The sequence below is a fragment of the Lissotriton vulgaris genome, chromosome 5 (assembly GCF_964263255.1).
Source record: "Lissotriton vulgaris chromosome 5, aLisVul1.2, whole genome shotgun sequence".
In the NCBI taxonomy this organism is placed as follows: Eukaryota; Metazoa; Chordata; class Amphibia; order Caudata; family Salamandridae; genus Lissotriton; species Lissotriton vulgaris.
Genome location: NC_141693.1, coordinates 1920267273 through 1920295074, shown reverse-complemented (window position 1 = coordinate 1920295074; position 27802 = coordinate 1920267273). Strand labels below are relative to the sequence as shown.

At 49.1% G+C, this 27802-nt stretch overlaps 1 protein-coding gene across 2 annotated transcripts in view; it reads right to left on the bottom strand.

Moving 5' to 3' along the window:
- Positions 1–27802, bottom strand: part of LOC147717724 (E3 ubiquitin-protein ligase TRIM39-like) — a 357009-nt gene that overhangs the window by 97539 nt on the left and 231668 nt on the right. For both annotated transcript variants that reach the window (XM_086924505.1, XM_086924506.1), the window contains 2 exons: positions 18854–18874; positions 18740–18766 (listed from right to left, as the gene is read on the bottom strand). In XM_086924505.1, coding sequence (XP_086780631.1) covers positions 18740–18766; positions 18854–18874 — 48 coding nt within the window. The remainder of the gene's footprint in view (positions 1–18739; positions 18767–18853; positions 18875–27802) is intronic.

Here is a 27802-nt window from a genome sequence, read left to right as displayed (position 1 = left end):
TAGCAAGCCGGGTGTGGGAGGCCTAGCAATGTATGCTCGGGTAGACTGGGTAGTGTGATCCGGAACGCCGCATCTAATTCATCAAGAACCGTTTTCCAATAGCGTTCCAGTTTAGGGCAGTGCCATAACAAGTGCGGAAGAGTGCCCGGCATACCGCACCCTCTCCAGCAGAGACTAGATTTAGCCTAATCCCCAGATGCAACGCAAGACTGTGTATAGCACCAGTAAGTCGTAAGCTTGTAGGCCGACTCCGTACCCGCTGTGTTGACTGTCGTGTGATGTGCGCGGTAAAATACCTGTTCCCACTCTTTCTGCAAAAGCGGTTGCCCCAATTCCACCTCCCAACGCACTTGCGCCTTTGTGCGGGGCCGCTGCGTATTGCGTAGGATCATGGAATATAGTTCAGAGATGAGACTCCGGTCGTTCTTTTTACGCAGGAGCCATTGCTCGAATGCCGCGAGGGAGCGTGACATCAGAGCCACATTGGCCGGACTTGACACCCAGTGAGTTACTTGCGCATAGGCGAAGCCATCTGACACATCCGTTAGGGAATGCTCAGCCCGAAGCTCCGCGAAGGGGACAAGCCCCTCTAGATCAAAAAGCATACCCACCCTCTTACAATCCTTCTCTCGCCAGCGATGAAAGACCGGGGAAGCAAGGCCAGGAAGGAAGGCTGGGTTGTCCACTATCGGTGTCATGGGTGAGGGGAAGGTAGTCCACCCTTTACGGATTGCCAGTTGATCCCATGCCTTGAGTGTTGGTGACGTCACTGGCGAAGAGTATAGTCCCCAAGCCCTATCCTTGCGAGGGAACCAGAGCTCCCGCCAAATGTTGCAACCCGCCACTGTCTGGTCCATGAATAACCAATGTTTACTCGATTCCAGTCTATTCCATTCAACCATGAAGCGTAGACAGGCAGCCTGAAAGTAGGCCACTAGATGAGGGAAACCCAAACCGCCCGCGGCTTTAGGGTGTGTGGTCGTCGAGAAGGGCGCACGGGGTCGTTTATTGTCCCAGAAGAATCTGTTCACTAAGCCCTGGAGTTTTTTCAATATTCCCCTCGGCGGGGTAAGAGGCAGCATTTGAAAGACGTACAGTATCCTGGGCAAAAGAGTCATTTTGATGGCTGCTAACCTGCCGAACCACGACAGGTTGAGGCGCGACCATGCAGTAATAGATTTGGTAGTTTGTTCCACCAGGTTAGTATAGTTCAGGGAAAGCGTCCAGGGAATGGCCGACGCAAGGCGGATGCCCAGGTACGTGATGTCTGAATGCACCCAGCGGAAGTCAAAATCCCGTTGCGGGTCAGCGACCTCCTCCGGCGGGATCAAAATGTTAAGAATTTCAGATTTTGCGAAGTTGACCTTAAAACCGGCCTCGGTCTGAAAAGCCCGAATCTCTGCCGAGAGGCAGCACAGAGAGGCAGCAGGGTTCCGTAGCGCTAGAATAACATCATCAGCGTACAGGCTTATTTTGTGTTCATCAGCACCGAATCGAATGCCCGTAATGTCTGGATGGGATCTGACACGCTGAGCAAAGGGCTCTATGTAAAACGCGAACAGGAGCGGCGAGAAGGGGCACCCCTGCCGCGTCCCTCTGGTGATAGAGAATGGCGCAGATCTACAGCCATTGACCCTAACGACTGCTCTTGGAGATGCATACAGGGCCTGGATCCAGCGCAAGAAATTGCCCTTTAGGCCATAAGCCCGCAGTACTCGAAAAAGGAATCCCCACACGACCCTATCAAAAGCCTTCTCCGCGTCGATGGATAGAAAGAGGGCCTGGGTCTTTGCACGGCGGACTCCATCCAGTAAGTGCAACAACCTCTTGGAGTTGTCACTGCCCTGACGGGTGGGAACGAAGCCTGACTGGTCCTGTTCCACCACTCCGTCCATAAGGGGGCTAAGTCTCGATGCGAGGATGCCCGCGAAGAACTTAGCATCAATGTTAAGGAGGGAGATTGGCCGGTAGGAACTACAATCCTCGGGGACCTTGCCAGGCTTAAGTATGACCGTTATGGCAGCATCCGACATCGAGGGTGTGACCGACCTCGCCTCAAGGAATTAATTAAACACGCGGGTCAAAAACGGGGCCAATTCCCAGCAGAAAGTTTTATAAAACAGCACAGAGAAGCCATCAGGCCCAGGGGATTTAGCTAACTTTAGTCTGGAAATGGCGTAGATGACCTCCTCCACACGCATCTCCAAGTCTAGATCTTCGACCGCACTCTCCAACAAGGGGGTAACGCCAGCCGCCACGATGTACCGGTCACACTCAGCGGGTGAGGTACCCTCCCCTGTGTACAGGGATTGGTAGGATTGGCGGAAGGTAGCTGCGATCTCAGTGTCCGTGGTGCGTGAAACCGAGTGGCAGTCTTGGATGGCGGCAATGGCCCGCGACTGGGTCTGGGCCCGCAGGCGGTGCGCAAGCATTTTACCCCGTTTGCCTCCACTCATATAGAACTTAAGGCGCAGGCGCAACAACGCATATTCTGCCCTGTCAAGATCCAGGTGCTTCAGCATGCGCCTCTTAGTTTCAAGCTCTCTCCAAACCCTGCGGGCCCGGTGCGTTTGTGTATAGTCTCCAAACCCCGGACCTCGTTCTCCAACTCCTCCCTCTTGTCTCGTCGGAGCTTGGAGTATGTAGCCGCCAAAGCAATAAAATCGCCCCTGACCACCAGCTTCAGCGCCTCCCAAACAGATGCAATCGCTGTTTCCCCGACGGGATTTTCGGCGAAGTAATTTTTGATAGTGCCCCTGACCTTATTTACGACAGTTTCCGCACGGAGCATGGAGTCTCGTAACCGCCAGCCAGCAGATGGGGTGCGTGCACCACCGAGAGTGAAAATGACCGACAGGGGCGTATGGTCTGAGAGGGATCGGGGAGCAATATCAGCGTTGTGAAGGTGGGGCAACAGGGCAAAGGAGGCTAAAAAGTGGTCAAGGCGCGCATATGTCTGGTGTGCCGCAGAGTAATATATGTAATCGCGCTCCTGGGGATGATGCAGCCGCCACACATCATGTAGTCCTCCGTCCGCCACCATTGCTTCTCCTCTATCGACCAGGACCCTGAGCTGTGTTATCTATTCGCCGAGCTGTCACTAGATACATCCATTACTAGATTGAAGTCTCCCCCCACCAAGAGGAAGGAGTCAGGGGAAGCAAGGACCTGGGCCAACGCTGTGCGCAGAAAGGACTCCTGTTTTGTGTTTGGTGCGTACATGGACCCAACAGTGAAAATCGTGTCCCCCCACTGCACCCGCACCGCCAGGAACCTCCCCCGAATATCTACCAGGTGAGCCAAGACCTATCAGCGCAGCCGGGAGCTAAAGAGGAGGGCCACTCAATTTTTCTTGGCCGGGCCCGACGACCACAGTTGAAGGGGAAATCTCTTGGCTCGCATTCAGCGCTCATCCTTGTGCAGGGGGTGTGTCTCCTGTAGGAGGCAGACATCACCCCCAGACTGTTCAAGTAGGGATAGGACAGCAGAGCGGTTCACTGGGTTGTTTAGCCCCCGGACATTAAGGCTCACCACCTTCAACCTCTAGCCATCTCAGTCGAGCCTGATCTGCATCACAAGCGCCCCAGGGCAAGTCCAGGGCCGTGCATGACTCCCGCAAGCATCCATAACACACACCCATCAGCACGAGGGAAATGAGCAGAAATGCACCCTTAAGGACAAACTGCAAAGGTCTGATGCGGAGTCCCCCCCTTCACTCCTTCCCCCCCCTCCCAGCACACATACCGAACCCCCCCTTAACAAAACCAAGTTGAAGCACTCACTCAGCCCACAAAACATAACAGAAAACCTGCAGGGGATACCTCCCCTCCGACACCATCTATGTACCCTCTCAGGACTCACTGCACCTTAAACATCCTCCGGAGTGGCCTCCGTAACCTGGGCCACGGAGGCTACAGCTGCGCCCCTCTCCTGAAGACATGCCGAGGGATCAGGGCCCTTCTTGGGAGCAGAGCGGCCCGCCTTCTGCCACTCCGCCGAGCGTCATCTTCGCCTGTGAGTGTCGCCACCGTTTGTCGACTCCGCGTCTGTATGTTCGATACCCAGGAGGTCCATGGCTACCGTGAGCGATCGCACCTGAACCAGTTTATTTTGCCAACGAAAGATGAGTCGAAAAGGGTGGCCCCACATGTAGGCAACGTTGCGGTCTCGCAGGAACGAAGTGACCGGCCGGAAGTCCCTGCGCTTCTGCAGTGTGGAAGCCGCCAGATCCTGGTAGAGCACCGGTTTATGCCCCCGGAATTCAATTGAAAATCATGCACGCAGACGAGGATGTCCGGGGGTGGCGCCTTCGGTCCCTTGGGTAGGCCCACACGATGCACTCTGTCCATTCGAATGTCCTTAATCTCCTTGTCCTGCAGGATCTGTTGAAAGAGGGCCTCGACGTACTCACGGAGATCCGATCCCTCACCCTTCCATGGCACCGCTCTGATCCGGATATTGTTGCGGCGGGAACGGTTCTCCAAGTCCTCCGCATGTGCCTGAAGGTCGAGGTTCTGCTCAGTAAGCCTGATAATGTCTTGTTGAAGCCGGTGTATGTCGCCCCCCTGTCTCCAGGTCGTGCTCTTCCAATGTGGCCACACGTTCCCCTACTTCGTCCACATCCCTCCGGACCTCTCTCAAGTCTGCTGCAAGCTGGTTGCGCAGCCCCGCAATGTCCTCTTTGATTGCTGCGAAAAGCTCCAGCATAAAGGCCTTGGTCGTAGGTTCCTCCGCTTGACTCCGGCCCGGGGACTCGTCAGCCACTGGGGACACGGCTGGTCCAGAGCTCTTCGGTACTCGGTCCTTGCCCGATTTTTCTTTCTTCGTCCTGGGGCGGCCATGGTCGACCACAGGGTGCCCTCTTCCTACAGTCCACTCCCCGAGGCCGGCAGGGCCACCGCGCAGCACACGCGACCAGGCCTGGCGTCCCCGTGCTCAGCTAGGCCCCACACCGATCACTTGGGCTGTACTCAAGGCTCAGGCCCAGAAGTCTCGCAGGCCCAGGGGGAATATAGGTAGTCTCTCACATGGAGGAGGCAATCCGCAGCTCAAATCGCCACCCAGCCCGGCAGCGGATAGGGCTAGGGCACAGGACAACACAGCGCAGAATGGGGGCACAGCTCGCTTAGGGCAGAACACCATGTGGGGTGGGCTGGCGCGTCTCGCGCCAAGACAGAGTCCCAGTAGGCCGCAGAAACGTCTCAAGGGGCCCCTGCTATTGTAGTGCGGCCGTTCTATCGCTCTCTCACCTCCGGGGCCACGCCGGCGGGTCGCAGGCAATCCGGGGCTCCCTCGCCAGTGTCTCGAGGCACTCCCCCTGCTATATCGGGGCTCCTCCACTCCCCCGTCTCCAGGGCCACAACCGCTAGTTCAACATCTGCCTTCTAGGGGGACCACCGACCCGGTAGCAGGACCCGAGCAGCAGGCGGCTCAGGGACCCCCTCGGCAACTTCCTGGCACCAGGCCCGCACAGGCCCCGAAGCCCCAGGTTCCCGTGAATGGCTCAGCCGGACCTCAGCTCACCTCTCAAGGCGCCCGCTCTCCGCGCCGGACTCCAAGCGCCTCCGCCAGCCCGTCTCTCCGTGTCCTCCCCAGCTATGCAAGGCACAACGAGGGCTCCGTCTCCGCCTCCTCCTCTCCGGCAGCTTCTCTTGCGCTCCGCCGCCCACGCTCCGATCACTCTCACCACCAAAGCCCGGCCCGGCGCGCGATTCTCAGAGCGCCGCAGGCCCTCCTTTCGACCCGTTTTAGTTACAGCTCCGGCAGGCGAAACAGGACCCACAGCCTGACCGCCGCTACAGCAGGGCGTCAGGGGGGGCAGTTATTCCCTCTGGCGAAGGGTCCTAAGAGGATGCTAGGCAAAGCTTTAGGGCTCGTGGCGCCGGAGGGACTCGGATCCGCGTCCTACTCCGCCGCCATCTTGGCCATGCCCCCTGGATGGCCGTGTTAGAAGAAGTAAAAAGCTGTCTTCCACATGCATTAAGCCACCAGGATTCCCGGGTGGAAAGGAACAAAGGCAAAGTGGAGAAGTCTTGTAACCCAAAAGCCACCTGAATTACCAGGCCTTGAGCAGTAGGGTGGAGGGACAGGGAAAGTGGTTCCCCAGGGGCAGGACGGTGCCTACCAGCAACGGCCCAATCAACCGGGGCTCTGGAATAGGGCCGTGCCCATGTGACACGCAGGACTTCTAATAAAGCACCCCCAAGGGGTAGCAAGGGCTCCACGGTAAAGGGCTAGAGATTAAGCAGATCCATTAAGGGATCGGGAAGGAGGGGTACCACAGGAGGCTGAAAGCCGAGGATAGCAGCTGCCCTGTTGATAGTCTGCGCATAGACAGCCCCTAGCTCAGTAGTCACCCTAGGAGGGGACAAGAGGCCATCTGTAGGAGACGGTTGGAGACAAATCCTCCCAGTTGCCATCCAGAGTGGGGCTGGGGAACGACCCGAAGGCCATGCCACACTAGGGACCTTTACCAGTGGCCCCTGACCAGGTGAAGCAGCAGCTTCCGTAAGGTGCAGCCGATACCGGTGTCGCCTGACACCGCTGAGGAGTCAGAAGCGAGGAATCCAGAGAGAGGGTAACCTCAGGCATGGACGCGGATGCTGGTGTCGATGAACGTATGGACACCGGTGGCGATGGATGCGTCGACAGCGGCGTCAGTGGGCGCCTTGCCGGAGTCGACTGGACGTTGACGGCCTCCACCTCGACATCGACTGGCATCGGATTATGCGTTGCCCCAGATGTGGGATCAGGCTTAGAACTGGGTGTGGGTCTGAATGTCGAGCCCGGCTTCGGGTCAGATGTGGAGCCCGGCTGCGAGCCCGGCGTCCCCGACGCCGCTTCTGCCCTCCGCGCAGGAAGCCGCACAGGGCTATGCGTTGACTGGCGGTGTGTGCTAGAGCGACCAGGATGGTCTGGGCCATGGCCCAACGTCGTTGCCTCGGCTCCGGAGTCGGTGCACACAGCCCTGGTCTGGGAAGGATCCGCCGACGAGGGCCCGGCCTGAGTACCCTCAACCTCTGTAGGGCCCGAAAGCGTTCCAGGCAGAGAGGGGACTCATAGTAGGCCTCTATTTGGGCGCGTGTCGCTCCAACTCCTGGAAAAGGAGGGTATGGAGGAGCTGACCCCTTACGAGAGGAATGAGCGCCAGCATCACACCTTCGGGAGGTGGACCTCAGTGGACGCTTGTGGCTCCATTTACCTTTATTAGGGCGCCGGTCGCAGGGGCGGCCTTGGGAACAAGCCCCCTCTGGAGAGGGAGAGCGGCGACGAGAAGAGGCTGGTGCCGGACAGCCGTGCGGCCAACTGCTTCATGCGGCGTTCCCGTAGGGACTTCGGCTTCATCTGTTGACAGTCGCCACATTCTTTGGAATTGTGGTGCACATCAAGGCACCACATGCATATAAGGTGCAGGTCAGTGCCAGACATCTGACGTGCACAGGCCTCACAAACTTTGAACCCGGAGGGCATTGCACACTGTTCCGGTACGACATCAACGGTGCTGAGAAGGCCCAAAACTAGGCCAGGAACTGCTGGTTTCCAGGATCCGTGTCGTGATGCGGAAAAGAAGAAAACTGATGTTGGCGCGCCAGGGCGGGGCATATATGGCTCCGCTGAAGTCACGTCCACTGACGACGTCAGGGCGGAGCCGTACGGCGCGGCCCCCCGGCGTGCAGAGGTGCTGCTGCGCAAAATGTTACGGATCCATTCTGAGGCCTGGGGATATTCTAAGTTAAGGAATCTGCGGCTAGACATCTCTGTCAGATGCACTTTACAAGGGGCTTACCAGTAAATCAAATATGCCAATCATTAAAAGGTCAATCCATAATAACAATTTACACAGAGAGCAAATGCACTTTGGCAATGATTAGCAGTGGTAAAGTGCCCAGAGTCCTAAAGCCAACAACAGGTCAGGAAAAAATTGGAGGAAGAAGCAAAATGTTTGAGGATAACTCTGCATAAAGGGTCAGGTCCAACACCCTGAAAAGGATTGTGGTTGTTGCTTGAGTAGGGCTTCACCCTCCTCAAACAATAACCCAATTCCTCACAATTCCTTGGCCATAATACCACCTTATGGGGACCCCAACACTGGCCCCCTCAAATGGGCACTCTACCCATTCCATCTAAAACAGCACGCAACCTTAGCGTCATTTTTGACGACCAGTTATCTATGAAGAACCACGTGGTCAAACTTCCTCCACTTGTATTACTATCATTAAGTGGTTGCGTAAGATCATCTGGATGCTCCCCCAGGATACTCAGAAAACCGTGGTCCAGGACTTAATCACCTCTAGACTGGACTACGGGAACATTCTTCTCCTGGGAGCTTGCAAAGAGGTGATTCGTAAATTACAGACAGTCCAGAATATGGCAGCGCGACTGCTCTGTAAACTCCCCAATACTTCCCCTACCTCCAATTCTCTACGCACTCTGCACTGGCTCCGCATTGAAAGCCGTACAAAATTTAAGGCCCTTTGCTTTATGCACAGAATAAATGCTGGCCTGGCCCCACCCTATCTTAACTCCTTGGTACAACACTACTGTCCCCCCCGCACTCTGCGATCATCTAATCAGCACTTGTTCTCGGTTCCTAGAATCAAAAGATCCGGAATGGGTGGCCGCTCCTTCGCCTGGCTGGCCCCCTCACTCTGGAATTCCCTTCCTCTCCTGTTGCGAACTGAACCCTGCTACCTTAAGTTTCGCAGACAGGTAAAAACTTGGTTATTTAACATGTAACAGCCTTCCTTTCTGACTTTCCCCCTCTCATTTGGTTTTTAGCGCCGGGAAATCTACGGGTAGCTGAGCGCTTTATAAACTTAAATATAATAATAGTGGAAGCAGAAGCCCTGGAGATACAGTTATTTTAAAAGACAAAGTAATCAAACTACCTGTTCCATCTTTTCTATATTTAAAAATAAACTTAGACAGGGTAACAGATTCATTTTTCCTCTATATGTGTAAAAAATAGGAAAACAGGGATTTTCCAGGGGATGGAGATAAGAGTTATTTAGCATACTACACATCTCCCACTGTGCAGCCGGCATTGTGGCAGCACCACTTTCACTGAATCAGTTGCCATACAGAAGGGTTATTCAGTTGTTGTCAATCTTCTTTCAACGCCAAGGAAGCATGGAAGTAACAGCAGATCCGCAATCTCAAAGAAGGGGTATTTTTTCAGTCAACAAACACTAATGTCCCTGATGAATTAGGAGACATTATTCTTTGTTCGGTATCATCATGGTTCACATGGATGGACCGGAGTACAGATACAGCTTTGAAGGCCTGCCTTAAATGCAATGATTTTTTAGCATTATGTCCCCCAGTGTGTTCTAATGAGGAAAGCTTTACCAACGATGACAACGACGAAGCAGGAGGTCACCCGGTCTGGAAGCAGCCTGTAGCGGAGGCACTCTCAATGCTGGAGGACTCGAGCTATCAGGGGGGGGGAAGAGGGGGGCATGATTCTTCCGATCCCACTGGCCACAATAAATAAAAACTAACCTGAGCCCCGCGGGAGCAGACTGAGTCCATAGCGCCCCCGAGGAAGGAACCGAATTGAGGGGTCAACGGGCTCCTGACAGGTGGGAGACCATCTGAGGCCTCTATACAGTACACACACACATCTCCTGGGACATTGGATGATTTCAGTGGGCCCAGGGTGGAGGATCTTGGGTACATTGAATCAGGACTCCCTCGCGTGGATAGTGAGACCGGCCAGACCCTGATGAGAGAGCAGAGGTGACGCGCGCCTGGACGCCCCGGCCTGCCCCAACAGATTGTAGCAGAGGGAATGTCTAGGAGGTGCCTAACAGTGTCTGAATCCTCCAGAGAGCCTCAGGGCAAGCGGAAAAGTTTGGTGGAGGCAGGGTGGCCCGTGCTAAGGTGCGCTGGTTTGCGGGAGAACCCCACCCCCCGGAATATAAAATCTGCAGACTGGAAAGGATAAGAACTAATGGCTAAAAAGAGAGGTGGCCAGGAATCTACCCCTACTGAGGCCTCACATGCACCCGTGTCGAGCTTGGGGACAGGGGCAGAGAGAAATAGGACGCGCAAGTGGCTACCATTGCTCGGCCAAACCATGGGTAAGGACAAACCGACATATGAAGCTCAGGCCAACAAAATATTGCAATATACAGTGCCAGGCCCGATAACAGATGAACATAGCAGATCAGAATCAGAACAGACGTCCCACCAAGGTACTATGGCGCAAAATAAAGCAGAAATCCTGGAGGCCATTAGATACTCCTGAGAGGCGCTGGAATCGAAAATGAACACTATGGCGATGGATATCAACCATTTGCGCCTGGATCTTCGAAAAGTGGTGGATCCAGTAACGAGTCCAGAGGAGGAAGTTACTGGTAAAGGAGGAAGTCCAGAGACTCGGCATGACAGTAACGGTGCTTCAGGAACAGTCCACCCATCTGGAAAACAGAGCAGAAGATACAGAATAGAGATCGCAGAGGAATAACCTCCGGTTTCTGGGATTTCTGGAGAAGGCAAAGGGCTCGGCGGCGGGTCTCTTCCTGCAACAGTGGATAGGGCTGGCTTTTCCGAATATTAGGCTGTCCAAATTGTTCGCTATAGAGAGGGCCCATTGCTCCCTTGGTCCCCCGCCAAGTCCGGAATCACCACCCAGAGCCATGATAGCCTGTTAATTCCATTTTTGAGCGAGAGATATCATTTGGCAATATGTCCGTGCACATGGCCCACCTAAGTTTGAAGATCGGGACATTCATATTTACCCTGACTATACAAGGAAGGTGAGAAAATAACAAAAGGAGGGAGGGAAGAGGTCTACAGATAGAATCTACCTCTTGTACAACTTTTTATAAACAATATGATTCTACCCTGTATAGTATCAAATTAATTTTATAAATGTTTTTAATTGACAGATGAGACCATTGCTCGCCCCACAGTCCTCAGGTATCCTCAGGTATCCGACCATTCTGAGAACCGACCTCATCCAGGAGGTGGTGCATTTTTTGACAAGGCTTTGGCACAATATGAGCGGCCATCTTGGAATTCACGCTCTAGTTTTCAAGCAAAACCAGCCCTATACTGATGCCGAAAAGAAAAGCCGATCCTATTATTAAAAATATTTCCTTTATAAACCACGCCTCAATACAGCAACAACCTAATAAAAAGCACCGGTTTGCATTGACTCTTATAATTCATTTCCTTACCCTATCGGACATTGCACTTCAAACCCAGGAAGTGGTGCTTTTTTTTACCTTCTTATTAGAAAAATGTGAGTCGCCATCTTAGTAACAGGTAAAACACTAGTACCCAGGAAAAAGCCATTTCGCTGTCGTTCAAATGCTTCTACAGCAAGCGACCGAGCAGCACAGAGGTATTTAAAGGAGAGGGCATATCATCTTTCATGTAAGTAAGACTTGAGCCAAGTCTTTAAATCCCGGCTCTGCTATTCATGTCCTAACTATTTAACTATTTTACATTAGACGCACGGCGAGATCAGTCAACCTTAATGCTATACGATCTCTTACTTTACCCACAGTGACTAATCCAAGGCAACCTCCCCTTCAGTGCAAGCTCATGATGCCTGACAATCGTTCTAAATAGTGTATGTACATCTTTACTTTTAAGTGACAAACTTTTTCATTGTGATTACCTAGCTATGAGCAACACACGTTTCTCGCTATGTCTGCACATCAGGATGTGAGTCAATACATCCCAAACAGCGCCCTCAGACAGCATTGAGTGAGAACGTATGTATGACAGTGTGTGTGATCTGTATTTTTGTTTCACTTTGAGTGTATAAGTTCAAACGAACCATACATCAAGTTCACCTAAAAGTGGGCAGCACCTTCGCTAGCTATATGAAAGCAGTGCTTTGCCCCAGAAAAAAATATCAGAAAAGCTGTACTTTGCCTCCGAAAAATATATCACGAATTTTGACCAAAGGGTGTGATTCCACATTATGGTTATGTGTTGAGATAACAGTTATTCAGGTTGTTAATTTTGTGTTTCTTATCATTTCAGATACTAATTTGGTTATTTTGACTACTAGGGGCTATTCAACCCCTATTTTTCAGTCTGGCTTATTTTTGCAGACTGACTTTTGAAAGATAGGCATACTACATATATGAAATATTATATTTTGAGTGCAGTAGGGATCATATTAGGTCCTGATGAGTAAAGCAGTGGGGACTGCTTACGAAACATGTTGACCCAGTAGGGGGTATCGCATTAAGGTACACCCCCTACACAACCCTATTTTAGTGTTTCCAGCTAGGGAAGTGAATACAATTTGTTTTTTCCACTAGCCAGGGAATTTTTAAACCCTTTTTTGTATCTTTTACTGACTCTACCACTCTCACTTCTACACTACACATAGCCTATTTTCATTAACACCAAGAGCTCCCGCGTATTGGTAGGTTGTAGCACGCCCCGCCCCGTAGAGGAACGGGAAGACCCCTATGATGAAGCATGACACTATGGGATTCGTAGTGAGTGAGGGGTATTTTAAAAACACTTAGTGCTTTTCCCGGACATCTCAAGGATCAGCAAAACACAACCCTTTTTCAGAATCACGAAAAAACTAAAAAATAATTCACTGGTTACTATACAGGGTAGAATCATATTGTTTATAAAAAGTTATACCAGGAAGGTGCAAGATGTACGGAATGATTTCTCGAACTCAATATTAAATATAGCTTAATGTTTCCGGCTCGACTCCAAATACAGTATGGAGACGGGGTGCATTTTTACAGTACTCCACAAAAGGGCATAAACTGGATGGACTCAATAGGCCTGGCAGGGCAAGAACAGAATCACGGCTGGCGTGAACAACGCAGAAAAAGCAGACGGGAGCAGAGACAGCGTCTTAATACTGGAGAACAGAGATCCAAACCGCATGACTCATCAGAGGTAGGGCGTATCCTAATGGGTCCAGATGGAACCCTAAGGGCCGAAGTAGAGAGGAAACCTACACAAAACCAGTTTTCTCCACACTGCCTAGTCCAAGAAACTCAATCGCAGCCAGAAGATAACCCTTACCAAACCGACGAAGGCTCTTAAGGTATATTGATAATGTTGTCGGGGTGAACCGATGGACAATATGGACACAAACTATAAGTCATAGGGAAAGACTGTGATGGAAGATAATTTGGGGTCGCCCCCTAAAAGACAGAAATAAAGACTGCGAAGTTTGTTGGCACACGGTTCCGCCACTTTAAAAGTTTAGGACACTCCAGCTGTGATGCACTGATGCAGTCTTGTGAAACCGTAGGTTGGGCGAGGTGGCGCGTTGCCTGACAGTATGGCCGTATATCAGAGACTAGATTTTTGGATTTATGTATTATATTTGTTGAAATTTAAGTTGGGAGGTGCGGTGTAGGGAGGGGGGATGTGCGGTATGGGGTGGAGTTCTGAGTCCTTGGGCAACAGTTGTGCTAGGGGAATACTGCCTGGGGAAGGTGGTTTTTGGGAGATTACAGTTATGTTAAAAGGTTTATTACCGGGGATACAAAGAGACCATAGGTCAGTCAGCATATAGCAACAAAGAGTGGCCTACTCTATAGCACATCAAGGGGTCCTCAACCAGATAGAGAGTGCTGCACCACAACACACTGAAGTCATGACAGGCAACAGACAGAACTACAGGTTTATAACCTGGAATGTCCGGGGGCTAAATAATGTGGTCAAAAGGATTTGGGTGGCAATGTATCTTAAAAGGTATAGCCTTTCTTCACGAAACGCACCTGTGGGGAGACTGCCTTAAATATGTCCAACGAAGATGGAGAGGTGAGTTTTTGCGACATCTTACTCTGGATATGCCAGAGGTGCACTGATATGGGTGGCACCGGGAATCCCAATTAGGGCTGTAAAATCTAGGTTAGATCCAGCAGGGAGATATGTGGTGGTGGAAGGAACACTAGACGGGTGTAATGTATGCCTGATTAACATATATGTCCTGAACAATGATGATGGTGAGTTTTTGGGGTCAGTCTTGGAACAGTTGGACTGTGCAATTGGATGCAGAACGGATTGTTGCAGGGGACTATAATTGTGCATTAGATGGCAGACTGGATAGCTACCCCCCGAGATCAGAGGCCAAACCTAAAACCAGAGAGGCCATGCATCACATGTTAGCAAATTACAACCTCATGGATATCTGGCGGCATCGCAACTCCCATCAAAGGTAATACTCGTGTCATACACCGGTCATACACCTGCGGCTAATACACATAGAAGACTGGATTATGTTTTAATATAGAAGGGGGCAGCTAATCGAATAGAAGAAGCACAATACCTACCCGGTTATTTGTCAGATAACTCCCCATTGCTTATAGTATGTGTCGGCCAAGATCTAAGGTACCGCTTTGGAGAATTAACACGGAGGCACTAACTGATCCGGAATATAAGGCTAAGATAGGAAAGGAAATCCAGCCATATTTTGACACAAATAGGAATACCGCCAGCACAAAAGCGCTAGAATGGGGTGCCATGAAAGTGGTGATGAGCGGGGTATGTATGTCTACGGAGGCTGGTGTCAAGAAAATGCAAGAGCAGGATTTTAAATGTCAAGAACAACATTTGGCCATCTTAGAAAAGGCAACCGATCTAGAGGGTCCAGCTAATTGGACGGCAAAACGGCAAAAGATAGGGGACCTATGGGAATCACTAAGCAAATATAATAGGAATAAGAGTAGAAGACGGTGGTCTACTGGCAAGACTAATCAGTAGGGAAACACAGCCTCAGCCAATCCTGGCAATTAGAGACGACCAGCGACAAATGGTCTAGACACAACATGAGATCAATAAGGCATTCGCAACCCACCTAACTAGGACATATTTGAAGCCTCAAGACTCCACACATACACAGTCTATAGAAACATATTTGGCAGGGAAGGAAGTACCCCACCTGGACTATGAAACTCAAGAAACCCTAGGGGCCCCTTTTAGAGGGGAGGAAATAAGAGCGGCACTGAATCATCTGAAAACTGCTAAATCGCCTGGCATCGATGACCATTGCGGCTGAATTTTATAAGGAGTACGCCGGGTGGTGGTTCCAAGACTGCTGGAGGTTATTACGAAAGCAGCAGAGAGGGGTGAACTACCAAATTCAATGTGGGAATCCTAAATAAACAACGTCTTCCCTGTTCTCCACTGGTGGATTTACTTTCTTTGAGGCTTGTGTGAACTGCTGGTTACGAGGTGCTTTGAGGTCCCGACCGTTGGTTCTGAGAACTGTTCGGAACCTGGACTGCTTTCTTCATATATATATATAAAATGTCTATAGAGAGACATTGCCCAACAAGGTTGATCCTGTGCCAGGGCACAGGAAGATATCTATAGAGAGATATCGCCTGACAAGGTTGACCCTACGCCAGTGCGTGGGGAGGGTGTCTAGAGAGAGAGACATCGCCCGACAAGGTTGAGTTGCTCGCACGGAAGTGTATTGTTGTAGTGCCGAGGCACTTTGTTCGCACCAGGGTGCGTTGTTTGTGTTATTTTCGCATCCTTCCAACTAAGGCTACAGATTTTTCTATAGTACTTTTAGTATCAGTATTCCTTCTTGGGTAAGTATTGTGAAGTGTTATGATTTCCCAGAGTCCTGAGAAGGGATGGTGTACGTAATGATCTGATAGTTGGCAGATGTTTGGAGTTTTCCGGCAAAAGTATAGAATTTTCACTTCATTACACGTGGGAATATTTGTGGCAGATGCTTTTAAAAAAGGGATTGGGCTCAGGGTTTTTAAACTGGGTTAAACTGCCTTATGCTAAGCCTATGGCGAGGGTCTGCACGGTACGATATGCGTCGGATGTTATGATGCTACAGAGAGGAACGATACAGGGATGTGCGCTTTCCCCTTTGTTATTCCCCCTCGCAATGGAACCATTGGCGTGTCACCTCCGGGCAGTGCTGCAGGGACACGGTATTACAGTGGGTCACACAGGACATATTGTGTCACTGTATGCTGACGATGTGTTGATGTACCTGCCCGAAACAATATGTCCCAATATTGCTTGATACTCTGGAGCGGTTTGCCATGGCCTCTGGCTTGCGCATTAATAAACTAAAATCGCAATTATATGCAATAAGGATAATGGCAAGGGGAGTAGATTACCAGCTCCACGAGGTAGGGTTCCCCTGGGAACCGGACACGGTGCGTTATCTGGGGACACGGATAGCCAGAGGAAAAGATACTTTTTACAAACACAATAGGGGTAGGATACTCAAGTGCCTGCAAGGGAGTATACATTTATGGAATACAGTAAAATTGTCCTTGATGGGAAAAATTGCCTTACTAAAAATGATGGTACTATCCAGATGCCTTTATACAGTGCAAGGGTCTTTCTATGAAATACTCCATAGAGTATTCAAGTGCTAGATGTACTTCTCATGCAGCTCCTGTGGAATGGGAAGCGCTGCACGGTACGTTTGGAGGTGATGAAAAGACAATCGGGCAGAGGGGACCTCGAAATTCCAGATTTAGGGTTGTACTATCTGGAGTTGCAATTACAACAAGCTATAGCTTGGCTGGATAGGACCCCTCTTGCCAGCAGACTTTGTTTGATGGCTCCTATGGTGGGCAACAGCTGGGAGCACTTCTCGGGCTAACCGGGAAGCAACAGGAGAGGCACCCACCCCACCGTTGATTGGGCTAATAGCTAGAATATGGGATAGGATGACTAAAAGACTTATGAAGGGGAGACTCTATGCACCAGAGGCAGATATTTGGAACATGCCACAGTTTGCTCGAATAGAACGAGTAATGTCGACTGAAAAATGGAAAGAGGGGGGTTGTTTGATGTTGTCGGACCTATACCCTGTTAACTAACGCATCTTGATAAGTAGGAACTGGTAAAGGGCGGGGATGGAGTAGTTAGTTGGGGTGTTAAACGGGTAGTCAATATAGTTAAGTTAGTAACTGAAGATCCATGTAACAGAAATATCCTTTCTTTGGAATAAAAAGTTTAACCTACAGTATACATGTGTGGTACAAATCTGTATATGAGCATTGACTAGATTTCTTTTTTCTTTTGAAAATAATAAAGAAACTTTACAAAACAAAATCATTCTTTGTCATGGATTTGGGGCCTCTGCAGACACAACTGCCTGCAGGAAGGCTGTTTAACCCCATCGCCGCGGGGCTAATTCCCCCGCCGCGCGGGGAGAAAGGGGGGCGCGCGGAGCCGCGGTACTGATGACGAGCTTGGCTCGGCATGCAGCACGGTGCATGCCGCACAGCGAGGAAATTATCCCTGCGTGGGCGTTATGACGAGCTCAGCTCATCATCAGCACAGCGCTACTGTGTTGCATGACAAGCTGAGCTCGTCATCAGCATGCAAAGAGTTAAGATTGGTCAAGCCATGGAGTGTGAAGGGGATGGCGTGATGCTACCAAACGGTGGAGGATTATACTCACTAAGGGCCAGATGTAGGTCGCCATTACCGGTCGGTAACGGCCGATTTCGGCCGTTACCGACCGGTAATTGGTTTTTGGCATGTAGGGGCCATTATTTTACAGAATCGGTAAATTTACCGATTCTGTAAAATACCAAATCGGTAATTTTACCGTTTCGGTAAAACCCAGATGTAGGTAGCACTGTTGACAGTGCTACAGGCCTTCACAATTCGGTATTTTACCATCCAATCCAATTGGGTGGTAAAATACAGAATTCAGGTGTACACGCACATCTGTGCATGTACACCTGTGCCATGTGACACACAGACATGCCCTTAGGGCATGTATGTGTGCCACATGGCACACAAGCCTGTACTTGGGGTGCTAGAGGGTGTCAAAGTGACACCCCCTGCACCCTTGCAGGATTCGATATTTACCGATTCGGTAAATACTGATTCGGTATTTCCCATTCATTCCTATGGGCTTCAAGGCCCATAGGAATCAATGGGCAATACCGATTCGGTATTTACCGAATTGGTAAATACCGAATCATACAGATTCTGTAATTCTCAATTTAGAATTACCTACATCTGCCCCCTTCCGATTTACCGACTCTTAAATACCGAATCGGTATGATTCGGTATTTAAGAGTCGGTAAATCGGAATTACCTACATCTGGCCCTATGAGACTCAAAGGTCTCCCTCATATGTTTGGCTGTGGCCATTCATAAACCAATATTCATTTATAAGATGTATTTTCTTTACACTACTATCTGATCTTCATAATAAACATTAAGCCTGGGCTGAAGAATGATAGGCTGATCTACCAATATTAAATTCCCAAACAATATTTGCTTGGGTAAGTAAACCCCCATGACAGCTCTGTCTAGCTATATGAGACCCTGTAACCAATCTCTATTCCTTATTCCTTTTTATATACCAATCTGCAATTGTTTCAATCAAACATCTGAATAACAAAGTTGTCCACTTATCAAACTGGGTATCAAATATTTTACATTATAATTTTGTGAATTTCCTGACTGGTAACATTACAAGTTAGATTTTAAAACCAAAACCGCAGCATTGCTTTTGGTAGCTCATGGACAAAAATCTAAATTCCGAAACGATTGAATAGACAACATCAAACTTTAGACCAAAAACCTAAAGAATTCTGCCAGCAAGCACATAACCTTATTAACTCCTAGCTGAACTACGCTCGGAAAATACAAGAGTCCCAGAACATATTGTTGTAATTGATCAATGAGTTTAGGTAATACCAGCACATAATTCCTTTGAAACCCTCTGTGGTACTGTTACCCCAGGATTAACAATTACTACAGCATCACCCAGTACATGGATATTACTCACATTCTCCAGGTTTGATGTATTTTCTCTCTAAATGTAGGAAAAGGAGAGGATATGTGAAATTCGATAAAGTAAATAGAACACATGAAATTATTTCATATCCTTTATCATACTTACCCAGTTCTGCAGGAAATGCTACTGTAATAAAAGAAAAAAAGAAAATGGTAGATTAGATCCTAAATTATTTTATAGATTTTTCAATATATCATACCTTTTTTGTACGGTTCAAATAGAATTTACACATTTAGATGTTCAATCTGTCAGTCTCCCCAGAGCAGGTATAGTTAGATCCTTAGAAAGTGGGTGTTGCCATTAAGTCAATCAAAAGTGCCCCTCTAGGGTATAGCTATTTTTGATTTGCAAAAAAATCCTGCAGATTTGTACTTCAGTAAAAATCCTGTGATATTTATAAATCCAACAGCAATAATTAAAAAAATAAAAATAACCATCTTCTATAACCCCTTTTTGTTGCTGCTGAGCTAATAATACGAGCATGAGCATGAGGCAGATAAGTGTTGGTGAGTCTGTCCACTTTAGCCCCACAGCCGTCCCACGTGACGGTGGGCATGTGCAGAAGACGGCCAGGGGCCGTCCAAATCCCGTCCACTCGCTAATTCGCCCGCACGGCGGGAGAATTAGCGCAGTGCGCAAGGGGTTAAAGTATGAGATGTACCAGTTTGGCTAGCGCACAACAGCACAGTATTACGTTGTGTCTCAATTTTCTTTCTCTCTCGTATATTGAGCTACTATTTATAGATGTTACTGTGATCTACCTTAATAATGCCCAGTATAATGGCCACCTCAATCATGTTAATTCAATAAACACACTGGGTTATTTCACAAAAATAGCGGGATTGAATAAAATGGAGATGCCAGATAACATTGGTAATACTATTGGGGTTATTAAAAAAATAATACAAAGTGACTGCAATGCAAACAATATACCAATGTAGATTTAATTATAACGGAAAGTGTTTGAGTTCAAAGGCTACATAAATAGTACAGTTGGCACACAGGGGACATTTTTGACACCCAGCTGAACCACTCTGGAAAAACAATAAAACCTTAAAGGTAACGACCATGATGGAGTTGAGTCTTCAATCAGTTTAATCCCACATGCAATTTCTACAACGCAACAGACCAGAGGCAATCTTTACTTGTCCTCTTTACCAAGTCCGGATTTATTTTTTTAGAGAAAATGTACAAACAAACAGGATGGCTCATTGACGCTAGATTGGTCTCCCACAATAACGCCCTTACTGTCAGGTTTCGGGCTTCCTTGGCGCCTACCTAGCCTGTAAACTACATTTCCCATGAGCCCTTGGACCAGGAAGCTACATAGCGTCGGTGCGCGCATCGGCTCATGCGCGTAATCCTGTTTTGTTTCCGGGTCTTGATCGGAGGTCCGTAGGAACGGGTCTTGTGTTATCGCTACCGCTCCTGTCCAGTTTGAGTGGAGGCGGTGGTGAGTGTTCGTGCAGCAACTCCTCAGCGGCAAAGGAACGTAGTGTGTCGGCCGACCACACGTTACCGCTGCCTATCTTCTTTTTGTGTCCTCGGGGCTCCGAGGGCTTACAGCGCGGCTGCGCTTGTCTTATCCTCTACGCTGTGTGCCGGCTGGCCACGCGGATCTGCTTTGCTATATCGTGCTTTCGTCGGAACGCGGAACATAGTGGTGGCTGCCACATGTTACTGTGTTCTTCATTCTTTCCAGCCCAAGAGCGGAGCGCAGTGTGTCTGCTGGCCACGCGTTGCCGTTAAATGATTAATCATTTCTCTGGTTGTAGCGGAGCAAGGTGTGTTGGACAACCACTTGCTGCCGTGATTTCCTTGAAAGTATTTGGCTTCATGTGTATTGACCTTTCGTGGTGACTTTTACTTTGCTTCAGTTCATTTACTATTGAGGTTGAGATACTCCTCTTGCACTTTCCTTTAGTACAACAAGCTGGTTATGGGTTTACAATAATCAGGTGTTGAAGACTCTTCATTTTGCTTTGTCCTACCAGTACTTCTTGGCTGCTGTCATCAGTGGATTTTGATGGTGTTAGGAGTTGTGACACCTTCCTTGTTTTCTATGATTACTCTGCTGGGGGTAAATAGACTCTGTGTTTCAGGTGTGTACGTGTGCCCATATGGTGGGCCTTTCTTAGCGAGAATTGAGAGTAGCTATTTCACTGCTGAAGTATGTTTAACGGATTTGTATGTTTTTATATCATTTCAGAGCCTTTGTCCCAGCAGTCCCCTCCCCGTTCCTGATTTCCCTCACTTAATGGTTCCGATTCCCTGTGTTCTGCTATCAGGGAGTTGGTAACGTTAGGAGGTGGACCCCCATTATCAACGTCCGGATCCTGTGGAACGTAATCCTGACAGAACTACGCGCCCACGAATTGTGTTCCACCCGATCCGGTGGTTTTGGGAATCATGGCCACCATGGATGATGTGCTTCAAGCACTGGTTCTAGTGCAACAAGAACTGATTGCTTCTAAGTCGGAAGCAGCTGCTTTGCGTGAAAAGGTGGACAAGCTAGCCAGAAACCCCTTTGACGCTACGACTGCTGCCCCGCCGGTTCAGGTGACGATACCACCTCCAATTCCCCTGGCTAACCACGAGAGATATTCCGGTGATCCCACTAAGACACAGATATTTCTCACTCAAGTGTTGATGCATTTCTCTTGTAAACCATCCTCGTTTCCGTCTAATCATTCTAGGGTGGCTTTCGCTATATCTTATTTAAGTGGAGATGCGGCCAACTGGGCGGTACCTCTGGTGCGGAATGACAATGCCATTTTATCCAATTGGACGGCATTCCGTGCAGAGTTTGAGAAGGTATTTGATAGGAGGGCCACCACCTTTAGAGCAGATAGAGAACTGCTAGAGTTGAGACAAGGAAGACAAGACCTGGTTACCTATCTCACTACGTTCAACAGGTTAATAGCAGAGACCGCATGGCCTGAAGAGAAACGTATGTCCATTTACTACCAAGGGTCACGAGAGGGCTTAAAGGATGTCATAGCTCAAATTGATCCTCAGCCTCTCACATGCTCAGACATGATTAGTCTTTACCTTAGGTTGGATGGGAGACTCCTGACAGAGGGGGCGACAGACGCAGAGCTGAGAGAGGGAATTATCGTCCCGATTATTACCCTCGCAAGGCAAGCCAACCTGTAGACCCCAGTAGTGAACCCATGGAGATAGGAGCTGTTAGGGCCCCTTTGACCAGAGCATAGAAGGTAAGCAGGAGAGTACTAGGGTTGTGTATGTATTGCGGAAAAAAGGGCCATTTTGTTCGGGAATGTCCCTCAAAACCTAGAGCAGCAGAGACTTGATTAGGTAATACGAAAGCATCTGTATCCTCCATTGCTACAGAAGAAGTGCCCCCTCAAGAAAAGGTAGAGAAGAGCTGGAAACTCCTGTCTCTCACCGCCCCTGAAATTCAGGAACATGAATCACATATAGTGCTTACCATGTCCTTGGAAAACCAGGCTCAGGTACACCAAGTACTGGTAATGGTGGACTCAGGGGCTACGGGGAATTTCGTAGACAGCGGCTTAGTATCCTCTTTAGCATTAGGCAGGATTCAGAGGGACAGCCCTGAGGAGGTATGGGCTGTGGACGGCAAACCTCTGAAGTCAGGCCTTATAACTGAGAGAACAGAGGACTTGGTGTTATCCTTGTCAGTACCGGGAGGGTTACATCGGGAGGAGATACGGCTGAACATCATAGAGGCACCCCAATACGAAGTCATCTTGGGTATGCTGTGGCTTAGCCACCACAACCCTTTGGTGAATTGGAGAGAAAAGACTCTGGAATTTGTAGATCCCAGTTGCAGCGCTCACATTGTGTCTGAGCTGACTCCTCATGTTGTAGCTTTGACTTATTCCCATAGTTTAGCCACTGCGGCAGAAAAGGTGGTGGTCCTACCTCCGTGTTATCAGGAGTTTCAAGACGTATTCAGTGAAGTTATGGCAGAGCAACTACCCCCACACAGAGAATACGACTGCCGGAAAGATCTGGTGGAAGGTGAAGTGATTCCCACGTGTAGGGTTTATGCTTTGTCAGTCCCTGAAACGAGGTACCTGAAAGACTACCTAGAGCATTATGTGAAGATAGGGTTTATCCACCCTTCCCGTTCGCCTTCTGCTTCCTCTTTGTTTTTTATATCAAAGGCAAATGGTGATTTGCGATCCTGTGTAGATTATCGCAGGCTCAACAAGGTTACAGTTCGCAACAGATACCCCTTGCCACTCATTACGGTGTTGCTAGATCAGGTCCGAAACGCCAAGATATACACCAGGCTTGATCTCAGAGGGGCTTACCACTTAGTCCGCGTCAGGGCAGGGGATGAATGGAAGACCGCATTTAAGACCCATTATGGCTTGTATGAATACCTGGTCATGCCATTTGGGCTTTGCAATGCCCCTGCCGCTTTTCAGTTTTTCTTGAATGACGTGTTGAGAGAATACATGGATGTCTGTGTGGTTGTATATATTGACGATATTCTGATTTACTCTGAGGAGGTAGACATACATACAGCACAAGTCAGCAAGGTACTCCAGAAACTGAGAGAACATAAACTGTTTTGCAAACTAAGCAAGTGCAAGTTTGGGGTGGCCTCCGTTGAATTCCTGGGAGTCATGTTACACCCAAAGGGCTTACGCATGGCGGATCGCAAAGTCCTAGCTGTTCAGAACTGGCCTACGCCCAAGTCAGTAAAAGAGGTACAAAGCTTTCTGGGCTTCGCAAACTACTACAGGCGTTTTATCATAGGGTTCTCACAGATGGCAGTCCCTTTGACACGTTTGCTGCGAAAAGGAGTGTCTTTCTGTTGGTCGTTGGAGGCAGAACAGGCTTTTACGTGTCTGAAACCGGCTTTCACTTCAGCCCCGGTGTTGGCCCATCCAAAGACAGACTTGCCTTTCATAGTGGAAGCGGATGCATCCGATGAGGCACTAGGGGCTATCCTGTCACAAAGAGATTCGGAGACCGGTCAATTACATCCTGTGGCATATCTCTCTAGAAAACTGAATACAGCCGAAAAGAACTATACGGTTTCTGAAAAAGAACTCGGCAGTAAAGAGGGCTTTCCAAGAATGGAGACATTACCTGTGGGGTGCGGAGAATCCGGTGACGGTATATTCTGATCACCGGAATCTGCAATATATGCAGACTGCCAGGCATTTGTCTCAACGTAAAATGAGATGGATGCTGTTTTTTGCAGAATTCAACTTCATCATCACATTCAGACCAGGTAGCGAGAATAGAAAGGCTGACGCACTGTCTAGACAAGATGAAGGTGATACCGTTGGTGTACCAGTTATGGAATCCATAATAGAACCTGATAGAGTGGTTTGTGTGCTCAGTGCGGACTCGTTCCTGAGTAAGATACGGAATGCAAAGACCCCTTCTCACTGGGATACCTGGGCGGCGAAAGACAACAATAGATCCATGAAGAAGGGATTGCTTTTCATAAACACTCAGCTTTTCTTGCCTTCCATCGCCTTGCAACAAGAAGCTTTTCGGTGGTGTCATGTGGTTCCTCTGGCAGGACATCAGGGAGTGCTCAAGACAATCCATCTAGTCCAGAGACATTTCTGGTGGTTGACTCTGAAAAAAGACGTTACACTGTGGGTTGCTCGTTGTGCAGTTTGTGCAAGCGCAAAGACAGACAGCGGAAGGTTGAGAGGAAAACTGATGCTCATGCCGATGCCAAGAAAGCCCTGGCAAACAATAAGTTTGGATTTTGTAACCGGGTTGCCTTCTGATCAGGGCAAATCAGCAATTCTAGTCGTGGTGGATAGCCTGACCAAACTGGGTCACTTTATACCTTGCATCAATCTACCGACGGCTGGTCAGATGGCTCAACTACTGCTTACAGAAGTGATCCGGTTACATGGGGTACCTGAGGTCATAGTCTCGGACAGGGGCCCTCAATTCATAGCCAGATTCTGGAAATACTGGTGTGCTGCGTTGCAGATCAAGTCGTCTTTATCCACCAGCTTCCATCCCCAGACAGATGGTCAAACGGAGAGGCTTAACCAGACACTAAAGAAATACCTCCGTTGTTACGCCAGTACAGCACATGACTCATGGGTATCGTTGCTATGGATGGCTGAATTGGCGTACAACAACGCCTGGCACTGCTCTACGGGTATGTCCCCTTTCTATGCAACATATGGGGTAGATGCTAACATTCTCCCTGTCAAGATTCCTGAGAGCGTGTCTGCTCAGCCCTCAGTGTATAACAGAGTGCGGAAGCTACACTCAGTACAGAAACAGCTCATCAAGCATTTGACCAAGGCCAAGGTGGCTTACAAGCGGTGGGCCGATGTTCATCGAAAGGACGGACCGGATTATCAGGTGGGGGACTGCGTTTGGCTCTCTACTAAGAATATACGCTTCAAACTGCGTAGTGTGTTCCATCCTCGCTTCATCGGTCCGTATGTCATCACTAAGAAGGTGAATCCTGTGGCTTTCAAGTTGAAACTACCTGCCAGTATGCGCATACACCCTGTCTTCCACAGCAACCTACTGAAACCTGCCTTGTCCTGTGTACGGAAGGCAACCCCTCCGGTGTTGATTGATGGTGGGGACGAGTACGAGGTGAAATGCATACGTGATTCTAAATGGAAACAGGGAGCATTGTGGTACCTGGTCGCATGGAAAGGGTATTCGGCGGAGGACGATACATGGGAGCCTCAGCAGAATGTTCACGCTCCAGCGGCAGTGCGACGCTTTCACATCCGTTTCCCGGCTAAGCTTGGCCCTAGGAGGGGGACCTACTGTCAGGTTTCGGGCTTCCTTGGCGCCTACCTAGCCTGTAAACTACATTTCCCATGAGCCCTTGGACCAGGAAGCTACATAGCGTGGGTGCACGCATCGGCTCATGCGCGTAATCCTGTTTTGTTTCCGGGTCTTGATCGGAGGTCCGTAGGAACGGGTCTTGTGTTATCGCTACCGCTCCTGTCCAGTTAGAGTGGAGGCAGTGGTGAGTGTTCGTGCAGCAACTCCTCAGCGGCAACGGAACGTAGTGTGTCGGCCGACCACACGTTACCGCTGCCTATCTTCTTTTTGTGTCCTCGGGCTCCGAGGGCTTACAGCGCGGCTGCGCTTGTCTTATCCTCTACGCTGTGTGCCGGATGGCCACGCGGATCTGCTTTGCTATATCGTGCTTTCGTCGGAACGCGGAACATAGTGGTGGATGCCACTTGTTACCGTGTTCTTCATTCTTTCCAGCCCAAGAGCGGAGCGCAGTGTGTCTGCTGGCCACGCGTTGCCGTTAAATGATTAATCATTTCTACGGTTGTAGCGGAGCAAGGTGTGTTGGACAACCACTTGCTGCCGTGATTTCCTTGGAAGTATTTGGTTTCATGTGTATTGTACTTTCGTGGTGACTTTTACTTTGCTTCCGTTCATTTACTATTGAGGTTGAGATACTCCTCTTGCACTTTCCGTTAGTACAACAAGCTGGGTATGGGTTTACAATAATCAGGTGTTGAAGACTCTTCATTTTGCTTTGTCCTACCAGTACTTCTTGGCTGCTGTCATCAGTGGATTTTGATGGTGTTAGGAGTTGTGACACCTTCCTTGTTTTCTATGATTACTCTGCTGGGGGTAAATAGACTCTGTGTTTCAGGTGTGTACGTGTGCCCATATGGTGGGCCTTTCTTAGCGAGAATTGAGAGTAGCTATTTCACTGCTGAAGTATGTTTAACGGATTTGTATGTTTTTATATCATTTCAGAGCCTTTGTCCCAGCAGTCCCCTCCCCGTTCCTGATTTCCCTCACTTAATGGTTCCAATTCCCTGTGTTCTGCTATCAGGGAGTTGGTAACGTTAGGAGGTGGACCCCCATTATCAACGACCGGATCCTGTGGAACGTAATCCTGACACTTACAGATCTACAAACTAATGATTTTATTTGTTTAAGTAGGATACTGACTGCTTGATTGGTTGCTAATGGACTGAAATTATGTCACAGCAGCAAAAGTGACACCGAGGCATTTATAAGTAGAGATGGGCAGGAGGTAAGCAACCGCCATCACCTCACAAACTCCTCACCTTTGAATCCTCCTCATAACTAATCACACACAATGGGTCCAGATTCTAATGAATCTGGATGTGCTAAATCCAACACCCTTTCAATAACAAACATTAAACAGAAACATATGAGGAAAGCTTACTCACTAGTAAGTTTGGGAGAACAGAGAAAACAATTAAATTTAAAAGGAAATAAACAGACAAATTAATACAAAATAGATAGTATACCCAGAATTATCCAACAATATACCATCTAATCCAGTCAGGCAAATGCCTGGAAACAATTGAACGAGAAGGACGAGGCAAGAAGCAAGATGGCAGCCGCTACCGCTGCCGAGTGAGGAGCCGTGGAGTTCTGCCCGATGCCTGACCTGACCTGATCGCTGAATGGGGCTGGTACTGCGCTGAGCCGACCTTCGGAGTTTTCTCGCTCGGTTGCCACCGCCAGGCTGTGTTTACAGCGCTTATCCCGGACTTTCACGGCTGAGCAGAGCTCACGGGCTGCGGGGCAGCTGTGAGCTGCGGCTGTGAGCTGCGGAGTGTCAGCGAGAGGCGGGGAGAGACAGTGGCGGGAGCCGCGGAGTGCTGGGATTGCAGCGGTGAAGGCGAAGGTCATAGGAGCTTCAGGTGGAGGCAAAGAGTAGAGACGGAGGCGTGTGAGTGCGGGCAAAAGAAAAAATAAACGCTGAAGACGCCGTAAGACTTTGGTAGGAAGTTCCTTCTCGAGGTGCAACATTGAGCTTTTGTGTTTGCAGATACTGTACCCGTACAAGCTACAAGACGGAGATACACTGTAACAAACATTACATTACATTGAAGGGATACCAGCTCAGGACATTTTTAGCGGCAATAAGTAGGTGCAACAAAATTTAAATAATCCAAGTAATTTACTGATACTGCCATAAACTGTTATAGATACTGATACATATCAAGGCAGCGCTCTAAGTAGCAAACAGGCAGCAAGAATTTAAAAAAATAAAAATTTTTAAGGGTCCATAAGCTTGTTTATATCAGCATAAGGATATCTGTT